We start from the raw sequence: 19,056 nt of genomic DNA on the forward strand, positions 1-19,056 counted from the left end.
GTTGAAGTTAGATATAAGGAAGAAGTTCTTTACTGTGAGAGTGGTGAGGCACTGGCATAGGTTGCCCAAGGAAGTCATGAATGCTCCATCCCTGCCAGTCTTCAAGGCCAGGTTGGACAGAGCCTTGGGTGACATGGTCTAGTGTGAGGTGTCCCTGCCCATGGCAGGGGCGCTGGAAGCAGATGATCTTATGGTCCTTTCTGAACTATTCCATGATTACCCATGTTAAGTGCCTTCTATCTATAAATCTCTCTTTCCGTAATGACCCTCACTGGCTTCACGTGCAGATACAAGGAGCCACGTATCCAAACCAGCCTGCTACTGAGGAGTTCTGGCTGTTACTAGCAGTTTTTCAACAAAAATAAGTTGTTTAAAGCTTATATTCTTGACAACTCCAGAACTGATCTAGGTTGGGTTGCTCTTCTAAGGAAAAAAAAGAACAATATTGAAAAAAGCAATGCAGAGCTTATAGCTCATTAGCTATGAGTGTTTCATGTATTGTCACATAAAGCAGTAATTAAGGAATGGTGGTGTCCATCCTGTCTCTGTTTCAGCAACACTGAACAATTGATAGTATCTGTAGCTTAACTAAAATGCACTTTGCATTCCCTCTGCAAATGGCATATATAATGGTTTACGTAAAGTAAACTTCAATTCATCTCTATTCTGTCTGAAATTCATTAAATACTACACGAAAGAAGGATCGCTGCCATTACAGAGAACTGGTGCAGCTCAAAGTAGGATATGCTAAACACTCAGGCTTCCCATTGAATTTAGCAAGACAGTAACCATTAGGTTTTCACACCCTTAGGAAGGAGGACTGGCTCCTATTTCATTTGTTGGAAAGCCCTGTCTTGAAATCACAGTGGTAAAAAGTAAAAATAGGATTTTAAGTACTATTTAACCTGACTGCTGCAATAAGCAGGGGTAAGCTGACAAGTACATCAAAGAACTTCTATTCAATTACATGTCAAGAAGGGGATTAATATGAGTTCGTTACAGAAATATAAAATCAGAGAATGGCAAAAAAATAGAGAAAATAAAGAGCTGAAGAATCACAAGCAAAATCTTATTGTCAGTGTTAAGAAAGGCTCGTGATGAAGCATCTTAAACACAAGGATCAGAGAATGTGTAGAAGGGAAACAGGGAAGACAAGCTTTGAGAGCAGCCTTCAGAAATCACCTGCAGCTGCAAATGGGTGTAAATCAGACAACGATGACAACTAAGGAAAATGAACTTTCAGCTGTTATTTACTTAGAATTGTTTGGTTTATGTTTTCTATGAAGTACACACACAAAAAGCGGATTAATTGTGCTTTTTTTTAGTACATTTTGATGAAAGTTCGACTATAAAAGGTTAGAGTCAGCCTCTAACTCTTCAGCTTAGAGGCCTGGAATAAATTCTGCTCCTCAATACACAGAGAACAGGATCACACCACAGGGTTTGGAAGCACCATGGAGAATCCACCTGGCATTCACAGCACGCTTTCTGTGCCAAAACTATAACGTTGTGCCTTGTCCGGCAAAGCAACAATAGGCTTCAGTAAGCTTCTGCGTCCCTTGAGAACATGAACGGAATGGGAGGAGCGGATTCTGGAACAGGCAATGCTACCCCCTCAGCCCTTTGGAGTGGGCTACAAGGCCCCCTAAGTTCGGCCAAAGTATTGCCAAATGTCCCGTGCGTGTGCGATGGGGAGGTTCGTGCGATGGGGAGGTTCGATAGACGGATTTCACAGCGGAACATCACTCAAAGCGCTGCCACCCGCCGACGGCTCCCGTCCCGTTCAACCCGACCCGACCCGTCCCGTATACCCGTCCTGCCTCTCCGCCACAGACACGCCAGCGTCAACCCCTCATCACTAACGCTCGCTGTCCCAGCCACGGCTCCGCAGCCCGCCCCCAGCAATGATTGGTCCCTGCCTCCTCCGCTCCTCCAATCACAGTGCAGAAGGCGGATCCTGACCTCGCTTGATTCTGCCTATTCAGACGTAACTGGACCAATCAGCGCCTACGCCTAGGCTCCACCTTTCCGGCCGTTTCCATGGCAGCGGGGTTGGGGGGGGGGGGAAGAGAGGGGTGTGGGGAAGGTTTAAGGCGGTGCGGAGGCCATGGTGGGTGGTGGTTTTCCTTTTTGAAGCCGGCGAGGCTAAAGGTAAACTGTGTCTTCGTGTTTATTTATTTATCTATTTCTCTTGCCTGACTTCTCCTCCCTCCGTCCTACAGGATGGTACATTCTGGTGGACTCATAGGTTGGCCTCTCCCCCGATTCCTCCCAGTGGTAGGGCTAAGGGCGGCTCCAGCGTCCCCCTTTGGGTCCGCTGGCCTGAAGCGGGAACGTCCGTCGCGGCCCTCGATGCCTTCTGACGAGGCAGGGGCCCTGCCCGGCTTGCTCACGCCTTGGGTCGCTGCGTGTGAGGTGCCCGCCCTGTGGGCGGAGGATGCTCAACTGGCTGCTTCGTTACCGCTGCTGGGTGTAGGCTAGTCTCCCCTAAAGACGAGAAGTGGGTGCGGTTGTGCTCCCGGTGTGTTACTGTCTCCCGCTGCCAGTAAAGGTGTTGCCTGAAGAGTGGAAAATGGCGCCTGGGCTAGCAAACAGCATGAGGTTCCCTAGCTGAGGGAAGGAGCGTGGAGGGAATGTGCTGCTTGCTAAGCGAGGGGAAGCATTAGTAATGGGCCAGTTGCATGGAAGTGCTCTTTAGAATGTGGCAAAACATAAATCCCTAGAAAATGGCTCTGCTGAGGTGCACGTGTGAATAACTTGCTTCAAAGTTACATGTGAATGTTTAAACAGCATGACTTTTCCTAATCTTCTCATATCTAAGGGATCTTTAAGTTCTTCCACCCTTCAGCATTGCCAGTGTGTGATAAGTTCTTTCATCACTTAACATGACAACAATGCAGTCATCTCTGAGGTGGCTGTAAAACACTTTAAGCCTTCTGGAAAGTGCTGTAAGATCTCAGTTTGTGTGCAGAGGGCAGCTGAGCTCCTTCATAGCTCAATAAACCCCACGGTAAGATGTAAGCAATTTCAGCTGTGTTACAGTACTGGAGAGCTGAGCTCAAGAAGTTTTCGCTTAATTTTTCAAACATTCAAAACCGAAAGTGGCTTAGGAGATTGAAGTTATTTACTTCCATTGCGTCTATACTTAAACACTATGAACTGTGTCTGTGAGAGGTAGTTATAAATGATATTTACAGGTATAACTGCGTTTGGAGTAATGCGACAAAAGCTAGGAATCACTAATGTAAGCAGTAATACACAAATTATGCAGCACATAGTTTAAGTGCGTGGATGTAAGCGTCTGAAACTTGAGAAAGCTTAATGCTAAAATATGACTGAAGTCATATTTCAGTTCTCATGAATTATTAGAACACAGTAAAATACTAAAACATACTGTGAACATTGGTAGCATGCATGTATTCAAATCATAATGTCGCCATGTCTTGTGGCAGGTTTTGTGTAGATAGCTGATACATAAATATTGTGTGTAGCTTTATAACACGGAATTGTTTAATACTGAAAAGTGTATGTTCATGAATGCCTTTGGAAGATTTTAATTTCACTTGGTTTTGCTTTTATAGGGTGACAGATCTGGGGCAAATGACTGAAAATGTCATCCTATTTGGCTCAAGAGGTTCACCTTGCTAGAAGACATGAAGAGATGTAAGTAATTGCCTCACAGCAGTTTGTACTGTGGTCTTGGAGACCTCCGTCACTGCACATGACTGTCCTGTGAACAGTGAATCCAAGCTCTGCACAGAACACAGTGGTATTTCAACAAGGGGTTCGTGTTCCAGGAGGTGGCACTCTTCCTTCGTGAACTATTGGAATTAGCATACTTGCCTTTAAGGGTATTTAGATTGATGAGGTGTTTGACTCGCAGTGGTGGTACTGGTTTAAGATCTCCATTGTTAACCTCCTGTCATCATTAAATTCCTGCTTGCGGAAGGTAATTGGATTCTGTCACTCTATGCCTCAGTTATAGAACTGCTTCTTTGTTGCCCTGTAAACTCAGATAGGGAAGCATATACAGTAATGATTCAGAAAAATCTGCTTTTCTTGTAACAAATCGTACTTGCCAATGAGCGAGAGTAGTACTGATCAAGTCACCCCAACCCACCCTGTCTTTCCTGTTCTGGGAGATTCAGTGCTTCTAAGCACCTTTAGCATATGAGGACTGCTGGTTGCAACTTTATAGCTTCATACAGGCACAGCAGGTGATGCCTGCCTTGTACCTTTTCCCTCCCCCAGCACACCCACCCTACAGCTGGCTTAATTAGCCCCATAGTTTAGAGAAAACTGGGTAAGGTAAAAAGGTTATTTTCTAGCTCCTGAGCAAAATGTTCTACCCACTTAGCAAAATGTTTTCCTTTGTAGACTGTCTCAGAGATCAGAACTGCTACAGCAGATGGAGACTTATCTAGGAGACAAAAAGACTAAAAAGACATGGCAAACTCAAGCAGCTGATGCAGCTCATAAAAGGAATGCAACACTTTTAAATGTAAGTTTCTGCAACTATCAGGAACTGCATTGAAATGTCATGGTTATGTAGCTTAGAGCATTAAAAAAAGCGTTTGCTCTATAGTTATCAGTTGAATTCTCCTATATACAGTTCCCTCTTCTGGAACTTGACCAAAAGTATTAAATGACAAGTCTTTATTATCTGATGGCATAACTACATATTTCCCATGCCCTTCTTATATGAGCCTTGTGGTGGCAGCTGCTACTGTCTTCTTTTGGGTTTTTTTAAGTACATATAGGGATGCAACACATGCTATTACATGTCTGCCTAGGAGAACCCAAAGAGTCTGACAAGACTCAGAGCACCTCTACACTTTGATTCAAGATGCAGGGTTGTGTTTTGAAGCAGGGGCTGACCAGCCTGTAATGCTATATCCCATAGTCCAGGATAGGAACTATTCTCCCATTATGGTTGTGTGAAGTTGTGACAGAAGTTCTCAGGTGTAGAGTGACTTCAAGAATCTTACTTGGAAGTCTGTAAAGCAGTGTTTGGTGTTTCTGGCTCTGCCTAGTGGTGATGCTGTTAACAGTGTTAATAGCTGTTCTACATACCTGTTGTCACATTTAGGTAAGATTTGTGTTTCCTAGGTAAATTCAGCAGATGTTTGGGTAATTCAAAAGATGTAGGTTTGATGGCAGGGACTGGAATGATAAAACCTCTTCTGGAACCCCTAGCTTAGGCATCTGAGTTTGAAGAGATTGCAGTTGACCACTGATGTGACCATGCATTTGACAAATGTTTGTGTGTTGTTGAGGAAATAGCAGAAAACCATTTTCTTTGAACTCTGAACTTTGAATTTAGTAAGGGTCATATTGCATGTGTTGTGTTCATTGAAACAGTAAGTTTTACTCTAGGAAATTACAAGATTAGTTTGTGTCACCAAAAATTTTTGTTTCTTCATACAAAGCCTGGTTAAGACTTAAAATGTTCACATTTTGGGTGGGTAAAATTCTATTGCATGCCTTCTTGGTATTTAAATGGAAGTTACATTTAGGGAGTGGTAGACACAGCAGATCAGGGATACCTTCAACTATTCTGTGACAAGGAACTGGACTCTGGTGCTTTTTGGGCTGGGGGAATCAAACCCTCTGTACTGCGTACAGATGAGAGTAGGTGCTTCCATGGGAGGCTGGGGAGAAGTGGATATGGTTTGTTTATTTTTTGCCATAGTTCATAGAGTCATAGAATCACAAAATGGTTTGGGTTGGAAGGGACCTTAAGATCATCTAGTTCCAGCCTCCTGCCGTGAGCACTGATTCGGCCATTGTGTCTCCTGTTTTCCATATGCATTTTATAAGAGATTTTTATTTCATAAATATAGATTTTTGTAAATTATTTGTATTCTATAAGTGCGTTCTCAGTTTACATATCCAGGCAAACATAATAAATGCAGGTTATATTTCTGCATGCTGAAAGCTTGTATTGGAAATGTTAACAATAGCTCAGCCATATACAGAGTGTAAATATTTCTGCAGTTAAACAGATATTTGCCATCTTCTGTCACATCCTCAAAATTGTTCCTTTCAAGTGTCAAAAATGTTGGTGTTTGTAGGGAAAAAAGGCAAAAACATATGTATCAAAACAAATTCTGTTGCAGGATAAAGAAGCATAAATCAGTTGAAATCTATTAATTTTATACTAGTTTTATCAGGCATATACTCCTGCAGATGCTTTCTGATAACAGAAGAAAACGGGGCGGGGGGTGGGGGGGAAAGCTATGCAGAATAATATATGAGAAGCTTGAAAACAAGACTGATTAATGTGCCAGCTTCAGAATATTGTTCCTGATACCAGGCACTGTACATTTCACAGTTACCATGTGGAGAGTTGTTGATTTGGCCTACTCAAAAATACATGGACATGACGAAGTGTTATTTTTTTATTTGCATTTCTGCTTTTCTGCATGTAAGCAAAATCAGTTGTTTTCAGGATGTGATCATACAAAAAGGCATTTTTCTTTCTCTGTGCTGCTTGATATTTATGCACAGGGAAGCATTTTGCAATTAATTTATTTTTTAATCAATAGAAGGCACGGAACTAAGCATTATTTTAATTGAAATTTTTACATTATAAGCACTTGTTTGGCACTTGAACAGAACTGTAAGGGTATTTTCCTTGATGTCTTTGGAGGGAGACTGCAGATGAGGGAAATCTGTATCATTTGGTACTTGTATAATGTTGTAATAAAAGCAGAAATCAGACTAGTATTTGCCATCTTATTCATGACATTTGTAAGATTTCTTGTGCTTAGAAATATGTATTACTGTGCAACAGCTTATAACATGAAATAGCAAATAAAGAATATGCTATATACTAATTAGTATTGGGAAGGTAATTTAGACCAAATTTGCTTTCCTTCACAGGCACGTAATTGTAGAATTATTGAAGTGGGAACCTGCCAGACTGATATCAATATAAGTGACAGCTGAATTTGGTCCCCTAAAAGTGATGCATGTGTCATGCGTTCCATTTTACCTCTGGGGAAGGGGCTTGAATTGTTTGTGTTCCAACCCTTGTGGTTTTAAGGGAAGCACTGCAAGATGCTCTCTTTTTTCAGTTCTGTGACATATTAGATTTGTGGGTGTTTTTTTCCACAGTGTTTTTACACTGCTGATGCATTTAGTTTTATATTTATGATGGGGATTTATTTTTCCTAAAAAGCTAACTAGTTGTGTAGACACACAAGAAGTGCCATCTAATCTTTTAGTGGTTCCAGTTATTTTCTAAAGCATACTACACCTTCCAGCAAAAATTTATTTCACTGTCTGTCATTAAATCAGTATTCTGAATGACAATAGACTGCACAACATACAACTAGAGTGAGCAACAAAAAGACACATCCAATATCTAGGCTATGCCAAAGTGACCTTCTCTACTAAACATATATGCACAACTGCCTTCTTTCTTGCCTAAGAGACACTCATTTCCTATCAGCATAAACATTCCAATGACTTTGTGGAGTATATAAGGAAATAAGTATCTTGACTGATAGTCTTCCTTCCTGTGAACATTCCTACAGGAATTAGGAAGAAATCAGAAACAAGGAAAATTCTATGGAAGAGTATGAAGTGGACATAACTGGTTGATCCTTCTATTCAGTATGGTGATAACTTCTCCAGACTCCGTCTGAGCCATACTGATATGAGCTTCATTTGGTGCTCATTGCAGTGTATCTGTTCAAAGTACATGCAACAGAGAAATTCTTTCTTTAGGTTCCTGAAGTCTGTGCTGGCCTCTGTTATTTTGATACTGTGACTTCAAGTGGCTCCTGTTTTTTGCTCATATTCTTCCTGTATGTTAACCTGTTGTCTTTTCTCACCTGAAAAGGATCAGCCACTAACTATTTCCAAATCTGAGACTCAGTTTGCTCTTTCTCAGACATCCTTTAGCTTCCTACAAGGGTGCGTGTGGACTTTGGTGTAGAAATGAAGAATAGTTTTGCTTGGATTAGGTTAGTAATTATACACAAGAGAATACAGCCATGCTGTAACAGGAAATAAATAAAGTAAGATGAACACTGTAAATTGAATTAACTGAATGTGTATCAGTAAGTTGAACTTCAACTAAAATACGGCTGGTTTTTGCTTCTATTTATCATGCTTTACTGAATTCGAGTCATGTTTTTCAAACTAAGCTTGAGTCAAGCACTGTTTGCTTATTGATGTATTCAGATTGGCTATTATTCAATACGAGTAATCATGTTTGGTCTCTCTTATGGATATGCTCCTCCAGAATCTCACTCTTCTTTTCAGCAGCAGTGGTGGTGAATATTTGGGAAGTCCCTTTGGGGAATTTCCTCTCTCATTTAGTTTTTCTGTTGTACTCTTCACACCCGCTCTCTGCTCCCAACTCTGCCATCTGCTATACTTTCTTTCCCCCTCCACTCTGTTCAGCTTTGGCTTCTTCACACCCCACTCCCACGTCCCTTTCTGTCTCTCTTCATCTGCCCACCACTCAATCTCTTCAATGTTTGGGTATGGAACTAAGCCCACAAGAATGGGTCAGAACTTTAAAGGGGGAGGGCGCTTAGTTCAGGGGGATGTTTTGATTTGTTTGTTGCTCTTGTTTTTCGGTTGTTTCTTCTTTTAAATTATTTAAGCCTTTGTGAATCCAGCACATATCCACTGGCCAAGCAGAAACCCAAACACTGGGGTGGATTTTTTTTTGTAAGAAAGCTATGTGAGGTGCATTGTCATCCAAATTTGTCTGGTGAACAGCTTGCTGCAGCTCTACATTTTTGTGCACATGTTATGCATGCATATTAGCAAGTCATCTTTGTCTTGAGAAGTAAAGATCTTGCACATAATTTGCCTAGTTACTTTACAGTTACAGTAGCTAGAACACATAGTTGAGGCTTCATGCAACACAGATAAAACCATTTTGTTCCTCTCAGAACAGAATTTAACACTGTTTTACAGCAACGGTCTTCTGTAGTCATGAAATTTATTCTTGTATCAGAAAGGTACAGCAAACATATTTAGAAACTGTAGGATGTTGGTCTTGCAAGTTGGATTTCAGAACAGAACAGAAAGAGTAGAACTTCACTGTTAATACTCAAATGCTGTTTAGCTGTAATGGGTTTTTTTAGTTCATTTAAATGTCTTTACATGAGTTATTGATGTTTAAATGTCTTTATGTGAATGTGGATTTTCCTTTTGAAATTACTAGTGTTTGTTTTTAAAATGTACTTTGCCTGTGTTTTAGGATATAGAAGCAGCAGAAAAAAAGCTGCAAGAAAGAATGCATTTACATCCACATCCTGATACTATTAAGTTAGAAGTAAGTCCTGGAATTCTGTCTTTTCATTTGCTGTTTACCAAATATTATGCCTTTTTTCCCCCCGAAGCATGTTTTTAAAGTGAAAATAATTGATTTTAAAATCCAACGACTGGTATAGCCAAAGGCCTGTGTACTGTGTAGCAAAGCTGAACCTAAATTCTGGGGCAAGGTCCCTAGATTCTGGAGCATTCTGGTGGAAATATTGAGCAGCTTTCAGATCTCTAAAAACTTCTGTTTAAAAATGAAGTCAAATATAAAGATGAATATTGTGAATATCAGGAGTTTACTGTGTTTGTTATGTCAGAGTTACTTGGTTTGTTTTATATGGTCATCCTGTTTTCAGTTTGCCACAGATTGTCATCTTACATTTTAGGGTCAAGAGTTTATCAGCATGAACAGGGACTTTTTCACTTCTCAGAGTTATTTTATGGTTGTATGGAAAGTACTGCTACAGCAGGAGCACTCTATTTTTACTTCTCAACCTATAGTTCCTAAAACATTTAAAGATAAAATTTTGAACAGCAAGTTACTCTGAGCACCAGATATTATCCTGATACAGCGTACTAAGTTCAGTTCCCTATTCTCAACACTTTTATCAGTATTATGCAGTGATGAATGAATGATGAGGCCAGAAACAGTACAGGGAATAGGAATTGGAGCACAGCTCTTCCTGATGCAAACTAAACATCTTAAGCACAAGGCCACTGAATCAGATTCCCACTTGTGTTTTTTGCATCAGTGGTTTGTGGGTTCTTCATTGTGTGGTGGCTTAGTTTCCACACGTATAGTAACACAGAGGGTCCCACACTGATTTGAGTGCTAGGGCACTGTCAAAGGAAGGGAAAGGTACAGGTTTTAGCACTGTCAGCCTGTGAAGAGGGGTGGTTTGTACACTAGTTTCACACCTGCTGGGCAAGTGTTGTAATGCTTAGGCTATTACTTCAATGAGAGGCATCACTTCTTGTTCTGGTTACTGTTAAAAGTTTTTTGTCTGTCATTGCATTTTGTAAACAGCCTACTCATATGATGGTGACACGGTGCACACTGAGTGTGACCATTTAGTCAGGGTTTTCTTCGTTTTTTTAGAGATTTTTAGGCAAAAGAGTATACTTTTTACTAGATACTTGTACATATTCAATTATGCTAAGAAAGATGCCAAGGACTTAATATTGAACCTATTCAGAAGTAGTTTTAGACTCCTCTGGAGTCATCTGGATCAGTTTTGGGCTGCTGCTTACTCTGGCCTGTGTTAGGTGTTAAACTTGCGGTGTGTAGACCAAGATCTGTGCAAACTGGAGAACATAGAGCAATTGCTCATGGTTGCAGAGATGTCTATGCTCTGCAGCAGCGGTTGGATTTGAGAGAGAACAGAGTTACTATTTGAAGAAGAAGATGATCCTATTTCAGCCTTTTTTTATACTTCTACAGAAGAGTGCTATAAATAATGGGAAAAGAAAACTTTCTTTCATGGTTTCAGATTTTTGTGCGTGCTTTGTTCCAAAACACTTCTGAGCATATTTCTCTCAGCCATATATGTGCCTGTATTAATATACTTTGAAAGTTATGGCTATAATGGATCCCCAGCTTGCTAAGTCGGAGTAGTTTTGTATGACAGCACATATGCTTGTCAAAAAAGATTCTTTGAGTAAATCTGCTGAAGAAAATATTTTTGTAAATTTGCAAGAGCCATAGTTATATCTGAGTTACATGTAAGGATCAAAACGAGTAGCCAGGAATCCAACACCTCTGCAGGGAGATGTTCCGTTCTGTAGTACGCTGCTTCTGCATTACATACTTAAGTAAAGAAAAACAGCTCAATGCACCATAAACATTTCCTACTACGAAGTTAGTTTTTTTCTGAATGGACATCGATGTCTAAAATTACTCACATTTGTGGATGGATTGAAGTGTTGGCTTGATACAGTTCTTTGTTCACATTATTCTGTAGAAAAATATACGCGGCACTTAAATTTTTCTTCAGAATCCTACAGAGTTATCCCTAGGATACTGACACAGAAATGATGAATGGTGTGTCCATTGCATAGGTAAAAAAGTAGTTAAATCTATTACTCAGAGGCAGAGGGTAATGCAGGGAAGGGGTTAGGTAATCCATTGTGGTTTTCATAGACCACAGGATAAGTATGCAGGGGTTTTTATTGTCTTTTTGGTTTGTGATGCAGATACTGGAGCAAATTACTTCATCAAGTGATTTATCACATCAAAAATTTTACTCAATTATTGTGAATCACATCACAGCAGCTTCTCTAGGATAACCAATTTACATAGCATTTTGTTTCTAACATTAGACAACTTTTTCCCACTTCAAAAATTAGATTCCACTAACATACATACTTAAATGTAAAAGCCGCTTTTGGAAAAGTTAATAATCACAGAAAATACTTTGTTAAAGGTACTGTGAGGGTTTAAACTGATCTGTTGCTTACCACAAGAGGGCACATGCAGTCACTTCACAGTTCATGCTGCAGTATGAAGTCTTTCCAGGCTGATATTTTATATCATACAAGAGCTTTGAAATTTCATGTGTAAGTACGTTGTTCTTTTCTGAATTGGTTCCCTCAGAAAGCAAGATTTACTAATGCATTGCATATCTGTATTGGTTTTGAAACAGGCTGACACAGATTTTGACATGAAGTTTATTTTTTCTTCTGTCTTTCTCAGACTCTCTATTGGGCATCAGTAAAAGAATCTCTTCCCAAGTGGGAAGAGTTTCTTTTAGGAAGAGCAGAAGTTCCTATTGGTTTTAAGAAAATGAAAACTGCAAAACAGAACATAAGCTACCCAGAAGATTCACAAAAATAAACACTCTAGTTTCATTTCGCTTTGCAATTTATGGCTTAAGCAGACAAGATCATCCAGATCAGGCAACAGGATATCATGTAATGTAAATCATTGAAATGAAAATGAACTCTATTGGGTAATTTGCTTCCATTGCCACGTTGTGTACACTTTATTTTTATGCTGTATTAGAGCAGCAATCCTCAAAGGGGCCTTTAGGATCAAAAGTTAGAAGTGCTGGTGTATAGAAACCCACCAAGGCAATTGCTTTTTCAGTATGAGAAGAGTTTTAGGTTATTTTTAATCCTCTGCTTCTACATATAAGTGTGACAAGCAAAGACAGATTCATGCATTATCTTTCTTCACTGCAGTTATCTGTGCTGTATGCCTCTTTGTGCATGAAGGAGAAAGGAGGAATTTACGGTTAACAGGAAAGGTGGGCTGTTTGCATCAGAGCAGCCTTGCTTTAGCACCAGGAGTCTGTGTGAAAACCTTCAGCAGAACAGTTGTAGAAGGAACACCTTGAATTTCCGCATCTTGTTTTCCCTGATTTTTGTCTTTGCCACTTTCATCACTCCTACACCTCACTCCAGTCACCGCTGCTGCTTTTCCTGACCTCCTGCCTGCTTTGTGTTTCCTGTCTGATGGCTGGGTACAGACAAGAGGAAGTAAACAGATCTCTAGGGGTTTCTGCTACTTCTTGGCTGCACTTGATGCTGTTTTCTTCCTGTTGACGTAATCTACAAGTGAGAACTTTTGCTTAGGCATGGAAAGTTTGGAAGAAGCAAACTGAAGGGTAGCTGGCAGTGGCTGTAGAAGAAGCTGAGGAGACAATAGTTAATAGTTTAATTTTCAACCATTGAACAGCTCCTCAGCTTCCTCCTGCAGAGGTGCAGTGTGAGTGAGTTTTGACTGTGCAGTGGACTTAACTTGGTATGAAGTTTAACTGCTTCAGTGCAGTGCTCTTTAAAGTATCAGTTCAGTGGAAGATCCCTCCAGGTGTGGGACTTGGCCTGCAGAAATTTAATCCTTCCTCAGCAAAGGAAGCTTAGAAAAAGAAAAATCTTTACATTCTTTTTATTTATTTTATTTTTTTTTTTTTATTAAGAACCTGGACTTGAGTAAATATATTGTTAAAATTTAATCTCATGCAACAACACCCACCCCCGACCTGAAAGTAGGAGAGAAAAAAATCTGCCAGTGTTTAAGGATATGAAGATGTAATCATTGCAGATTTTGCTAGGCTACCACTGAGCTGCTTTATGCAGCTCCATGATCCATAGAGATAAAACTTACTATTAAAAATTACATCTCTATGTAGCATAAAGAATCACTGACACAGTAAAGTCAAAACTTCAGCTGTGACATATAATCATAGTATGTTTTCGATGGTAATATTAAGGGTTCACTTAAAACTTTTACTATCGAAGTGTCCATTAAAGTGGTAAGTTTTTGCAGAAACTGCCATCTTAGAATTCTCCTGTTGAGTGGGTGTTGGTGTTTGTAACAATAACGTTGTTTTCATAATATGTGATGGCAGATTAGCACGCTTCTCTGCAGTGTTGTTAACAGTTGTAATTAAGGAATAAACAGTAAAGGGTGTCAGTCCGATGACAATTTCATCTATAGTGTCACAATACAAAATGTCACAAAATATTAGAACTGTTATATAACCACAAAAATATCAAATTAGGCTTTCATCTTACAAGCAGAGAAGTTAGAAAAAAACAAAACCTGGCATAGAGACCGTTGCAGTTTTATACCTACTCAGTGTTCTGTCACAGAGACAACTTGGTAATATTGTCTTCTGTAACATCACAGTGTGGGTCTCAATCTGATTTAGTGGGAATGTCTATGGTTCTTAGAATTGCAGAGTTCACATGTAAAAAGCAAATAATTGGAAGTTATTTGCTTGAGCAGTTGAGCAGACAAGAAGGGAAAAGCTATTACACATGATGCCCAGAATGAGGGGATGGGTGAGCAGTTAGTTGCTAACAAAGACTAGGATTCATCCTGGTCTTTGCATCCAAAGAGAAATCACTTGAACTAAAATCTGGCCCCGTAATTACTTATATGTGTGAATAATCTGGGTCTTTATCTCTTTGGACTCCACCTAAATGTGGGGACACAACGCAGATGCTCACTATCTCCTGGCCCCTTTTGATTTCCCTGGAAGGAAAGCGTGCACTGTCTGGCTGACTTGGCTGCTGGGTGGTGTGGAGTTTGTAGTGTGCCCTGACAGGCACCTGTGAGCAGTGTTAGCGTAGATTCCATGCTGCAGTTAGCTGCTCAGAGCATGTTTCTGATTATTTTGTTGTTATTGGGCAAAGAGATTAAGATTAAAATGGAATTACTTTCTTTTTCTGCAGCATAGCTTTAGAAGCAATTGGACAACAAGTGCATGGAGAACTATATTGGAACATGTCCAGAAAAGGCAAAAATGAAGAGAGACATTTAAAGCGGGAGTGTGTATAGGTGACTGCTCCCAGAGGTGAAGGCCTTCATGCTGGCCTAAGGTCTGGGATATTTATATACAAAAAAGGCAACTGCATATGCCCAAAGCAGCGCAACACTGTAGGGTCAGGGCAGCAGGGATGCTGAGGTGCAGGAGTGTGCATTGCCTGGTTTGGCACAGACCATGGGGCAAGCAGTGGAAGGAAAGAGCTACACAGGATCTTTGTTCTACTTTGATCTGAGTGCACAGTTTAATTGCTACAGCTGAGTTAGCTTGCCAGTTGCCTTTCTATACAGACAAATTGAGAAAGCAGATGTTAAATTGTGTTTTAAAAAAAACCCAAACCAAACTCCCCTAAACTGTTTGATACCAGTATAGTTTAGTATCAGCTTTAAATGAGATCTTGAATGGGTATTCTTTACCACATCAAGGCTGTAACTTCTATGCAGTTATACCCTATCTTATCCCAAGCTTTTATATAAAATATAAAGTATATATTATATATGTTTTATCATATATATATGTATCTTGTGTCATTTTCTACACATCTTGGGCAAATATTGGGGTGTTTTTTCCCTCAGAAGATAGCCTTTTGCTCTACATTCTTTACTTCCTGCTTGCCCTTTTGGGTTAAAATATATGTATACATAAGCTACAGTGATCCTAAGAGCCTGTTGCTGCTTGTGTTATTCTGGTGGGTGGGGAAAAGCAGTTGAGAGAAGAGCAGTGAGGAAAACCAAAGAGTTTGTCTGCTTGTAAGTTAATCTTTGGGTATCTTACAAGAAGAAATAATTAATCACCCTTTTTTAGGTTTATGCACAGATGAGTAACCACAGTACTAACCCAGGAGCACAGCCTGTTCACCCATCTTGTCACCTCTCCCATCACATTCCTGAGCTTTTTACTTTCTCAGTTATTCTGGCTGTGGGGGCAGTAGCAGAAGGCATGTTACTTTTCCCTCAGATGAGAGATTTCTTACTCCGCAGAATCTTTCTCAAGCCTATTAATTTAATTTGAGAGTACATATGAAATAATAAGATGGTTTAGACACATGATATTTGACATTTACTATGGTAACCTTTTGTCTGCATTTATGAGGGCTTGTGTAGAGAGCTAGATTTTAGGCTGAGCTTAAAGTTCTTCATTTCTCTCTTTCACATAGAGCAGGTCAGGGATGTAGATGCTCAGTTTGAGCTTGTTGGTACTGGAAAAATTAGAAAACCAAATTTGAAATGGAATGTACTTTTAGAGGTTACATCTGAAAGAAAACATTATTTACTCCATAATGGTAATTTTCATAATATTTTAATAGTTGTGTTCAGATACAATGTGACCTTAAATATCACCCCAAATGCAAGCTGTTTTAACATATTTGTAATGCAGAAGTCTTCATTACTGTAATATTCTGTTTGCTTAAGGATTATAATCCATGGATATACTGTATTACAGTCCAAATAAAGCTTTGATCCTATAGTCACTGCCTCTTTGATTTCAGTGTTATGTTACATGTGTGAGTTGAATGTAAATAGGTGCCTGCTGTAGCCAAGTGCATGGACAGTGATTAGGCCAGTGGTAAATACTTTGCTTAGGTATGGTGTTTGTTTTCCTCTGGTCTGAAATATTAATCTGCTAAGTGCAAGTCAGAATCTCAAAAGTTGACTGCTGAAAAATCCAAAGGTAATGAATTACATTTGATTATTTGCACTTTTGCTATTGTTTCCCAGTAACGGGGAGCTAAATCACTTCGGCTGTGTGATTACTAGCAAGATATGGGTACAGATACTTAAACTCTTGACAAGGAGACAGGTGGAACAAAAAACCCCACAGTTCTTCAGTGCATCCTCCTGCTGTGTCAGGCGCTTTGTCTTTGCCATAAATAATGTGATTTAATTTGGGAATTTGCTACTCCCTTTAAACGCAGCTGAAGCGGCTCATGAAGATGCACCGCGTTGTACCCGTTGTGCACATAGTCCTACAGTTGTATCCTTCTCATGGGAGTTTCTTTGTGTACGGATAGGGAGTATGCTCACTTCTTCCCCTAAGTTTTTATCACTAGTGATGATGATCTTAAAAATAAACGTGTGGTGTTCTTTCTCCTTGCTCTCAGTCGTATCACCTACCAGAAAGCCCTAATAGGCAACAAAAATAGTGTGAGACTGTATTTACATCACACTTTTGAAACAGATTCAAGCAGAGCCAGCTGCTGGAAGATTATTTTACAAATACATTGCGACTTAATAAAAGGAAAAATTAAGTAAATTACAGTCTCCTTGACGAATTACATAGCGTGAGGCCGCAGTAAATTAGTACCTGCCTCACAGCAGGGCTGGGAAACGGGGTTTCGGTTTCGAGGCTTCCATGTAGTTTGTGTGCGTTCCCGATAGTCACGGTGCTCTAACTGTCGCTCAGTACAAGCTTCCGGAGGATAATTTGTTTAAGCGAACCACACGCCTGCAGCTTTGTTAAGCGCGGTCTAACCTGAGCGCTGCGGGGCTCTGCGGAGCCTGCCCAGGGGTAGGTTTGCTCCAGGCTGGAAAAGCCCGAGCCAAGCAGCAGTGGGAGAGGAAGAAGAGAGTGGGGGACACACACAAAAAGAGCATTGCTCTCGTTTTCAAGAGGGAGAAGAGCGGCGATGGCCGGGGACGGGCGGTGGGAACGGGGGGGGAGGCGGTCCTCGCCGAGCGGAGCCGGGGCTCCTCGGCAAGCTACGGGCAGCGGGATAGATCCCTTGGAACTGCCCGTAACGATAACCGTGACGGTGGGAAACGAATCTGTACGTCCCCAGGGAAAGGATTTCTCTGCGTGAACGAAACTATCGCACCCCTGTAATTTGGGAACGGTGTTTAGAGCGAGCTTAAACAGCTGGTTAACTCTTCACACTGTTTCCCGGCCGTTTCCGGGTCCGCTTGGCTTTTTCCTCTATAATCAGCTTTTTTTTTGCTGGATTCATTCAGTGATGCGATAATCCAATGTTGGTAATATCTCAGTTCATTAACATAATGAATCAGAAGGAAGAGGCTGATTATAAATCAGAAAGCTTCTATTTATGTGAAATATCTTGGCAACTGGCAACAGTGAGGAAGACGGGAGAAGGGGTAGCAGACAGTTAACGGGACTTGAGGAAGGCGTTTGCGGGAAGTCTCAGGTGCTCTTCTGAGCGATTTCAACGCCTCAGCCTTTCCACAGGACAATCCTGCCCATCGCAGCGGTCTTCCAAGCACTCATCCCCGTTGCGATTGGGTGAGGGTTTTGCTCCCGGCCGCTGGTAGCGGGACAGCGCGGCGAGATGGGGATGAGACCGCCCGGCCGGGCCGGGGCTACTCCCAACACCTCGGCTAGCAGCAGGGAGAGGTGAAGGAGAGTGCCCGGACCCTGCCCATCAGCTGGGCGGGCTTCTGCTCCCTACCAGCTCGCTTTTAAAGTTGCTCAGCAGTTGCTGCGTTTGCAGAAGACTGCAAAGATGCAGTTGCCTGTAGGAAAAGTCACGTTTTGGTGTTGTTTCGGGGTTCCAAACCCAGAACTCTGGGAGCAGCCCCTTCCCCTGCGCTCCACATCCAGCCATTCGTTGTCCCCGATGAGGACAGCGAGGCGTTGCCCTAACTAAACACGCTTTTCCCGGGGTCACTTCAAAGCAGGTTTTTTCCGACTTAAGAGTACTGGTGGCTTGAAATACCCACGCCAGAGAACTGTTTGTGCTCCCGATGTCCCAGGGCTGAGTGCACCACCCGAGAAGAAAAAGTAACCCCAACACAGAGAGCAGAGGCGTCCACATGCACCTCTTTTAAATGTTTTTAATTGAGGGCACGTGTTGCCCATGATTCAATCAATCAAGCAGTTGCAAGAGAGAAATAGGAATACGTGTGCTTGTGGCATTAGCTCAGGCAGGGTTAGTGGTATGGGTAGGCTAGGAGTAGTGTTAAACGGTCGGATAGGTTTCCTGGAGGACGGTAAAAGCAAGCTGATAAAGAGTTTTTTCTCTTCTGTATGTGTCTTTACTGAGGACTTTAGTTGTGACACTGGGTCACCCTAGAGAGTTGCAGAGCTGGTGGCTGGGGGAAGGTAGGGTGGTAGTGAGAGGAGGTTGGGAAGGCGAATGGTTTGGGGTGAAGCTCGTTGTGGTGTAAGATCTGCTCGCCGAAGCACTGGGCAGAGTGTGGGGTGAGCATGGGTCACCAAGCAGCTCCATCATTACAGCCCCTGGCAGCGCACCTCCGGGTAGCAGCCGCTCGCCCCCTCTGCCTGCACTGCCCCCAGGTGTCCCGCCCGGGATCGGAGCCGGCTGTCGGCGCGGCCTCGATTCTCTGGGGGTATCCGAGGTCCACACCCGCAGGGGTGACGAGGGGCGTTAGGGAACAGACTGGGGAAGGACCACAGGGGCTGAGCGGCGAGAAGGGCGAGAGCTCGAAGGACTCAACCTCGAGAGGTGGCCGGGAAGCGGAGCCCCTCCGTAGGGGGGCCCGTCGTGGGTGACATGAGGAGTGGGCCGGCACCCTCGAGGCCCGGT

At 41.7% G+C, this 19,056-nt stretch overlaps 1 protein-coding gene across 1 annotated transcript; it reads left to right on the forward strand.

Annotated features, from left to right (window-relative positions):
• The first annotated feature begins 2,075 nt into the window (after nt 1-2,075).
• On the forward strand, nt 2,076-15,979 carry CEP15 (centrosomal protein 15). The gene is made up of 5 exons (XM_080625338.1): nt 2,076-2,151; nt 3,582-3,663; nt 4,378-4,501; nt 9,227-9,301; nt 11,981-15,979. Exons 2-5 carry the CDS (start codon nt 3,611-3,613, stop codon nt 12,119-12,121), a joined length of 393 nt encoding a protein of 130 aa, XP_080481464.1. The 5' UTR covers nt 2,076-2,151; nt 3,582-3,610; the 3' UTR covers nt 12,122-15,979.
• The last annotated feature ends 3,077 nt before the right edge of the window (nt 15,980-19,056 follow it).

The sequence above is a fragment of the Psittacula echo genome, assembly GCF_963264785.1.
Source record: "Psittacula echo genome assembly, chromosome: 9".
NCBI classification, from domain to species: Eukaryota; Metazoa; Chordata; class Aves; order Psittaciformes; family Psittacidae; genus Psittacula; species Psittacula echo.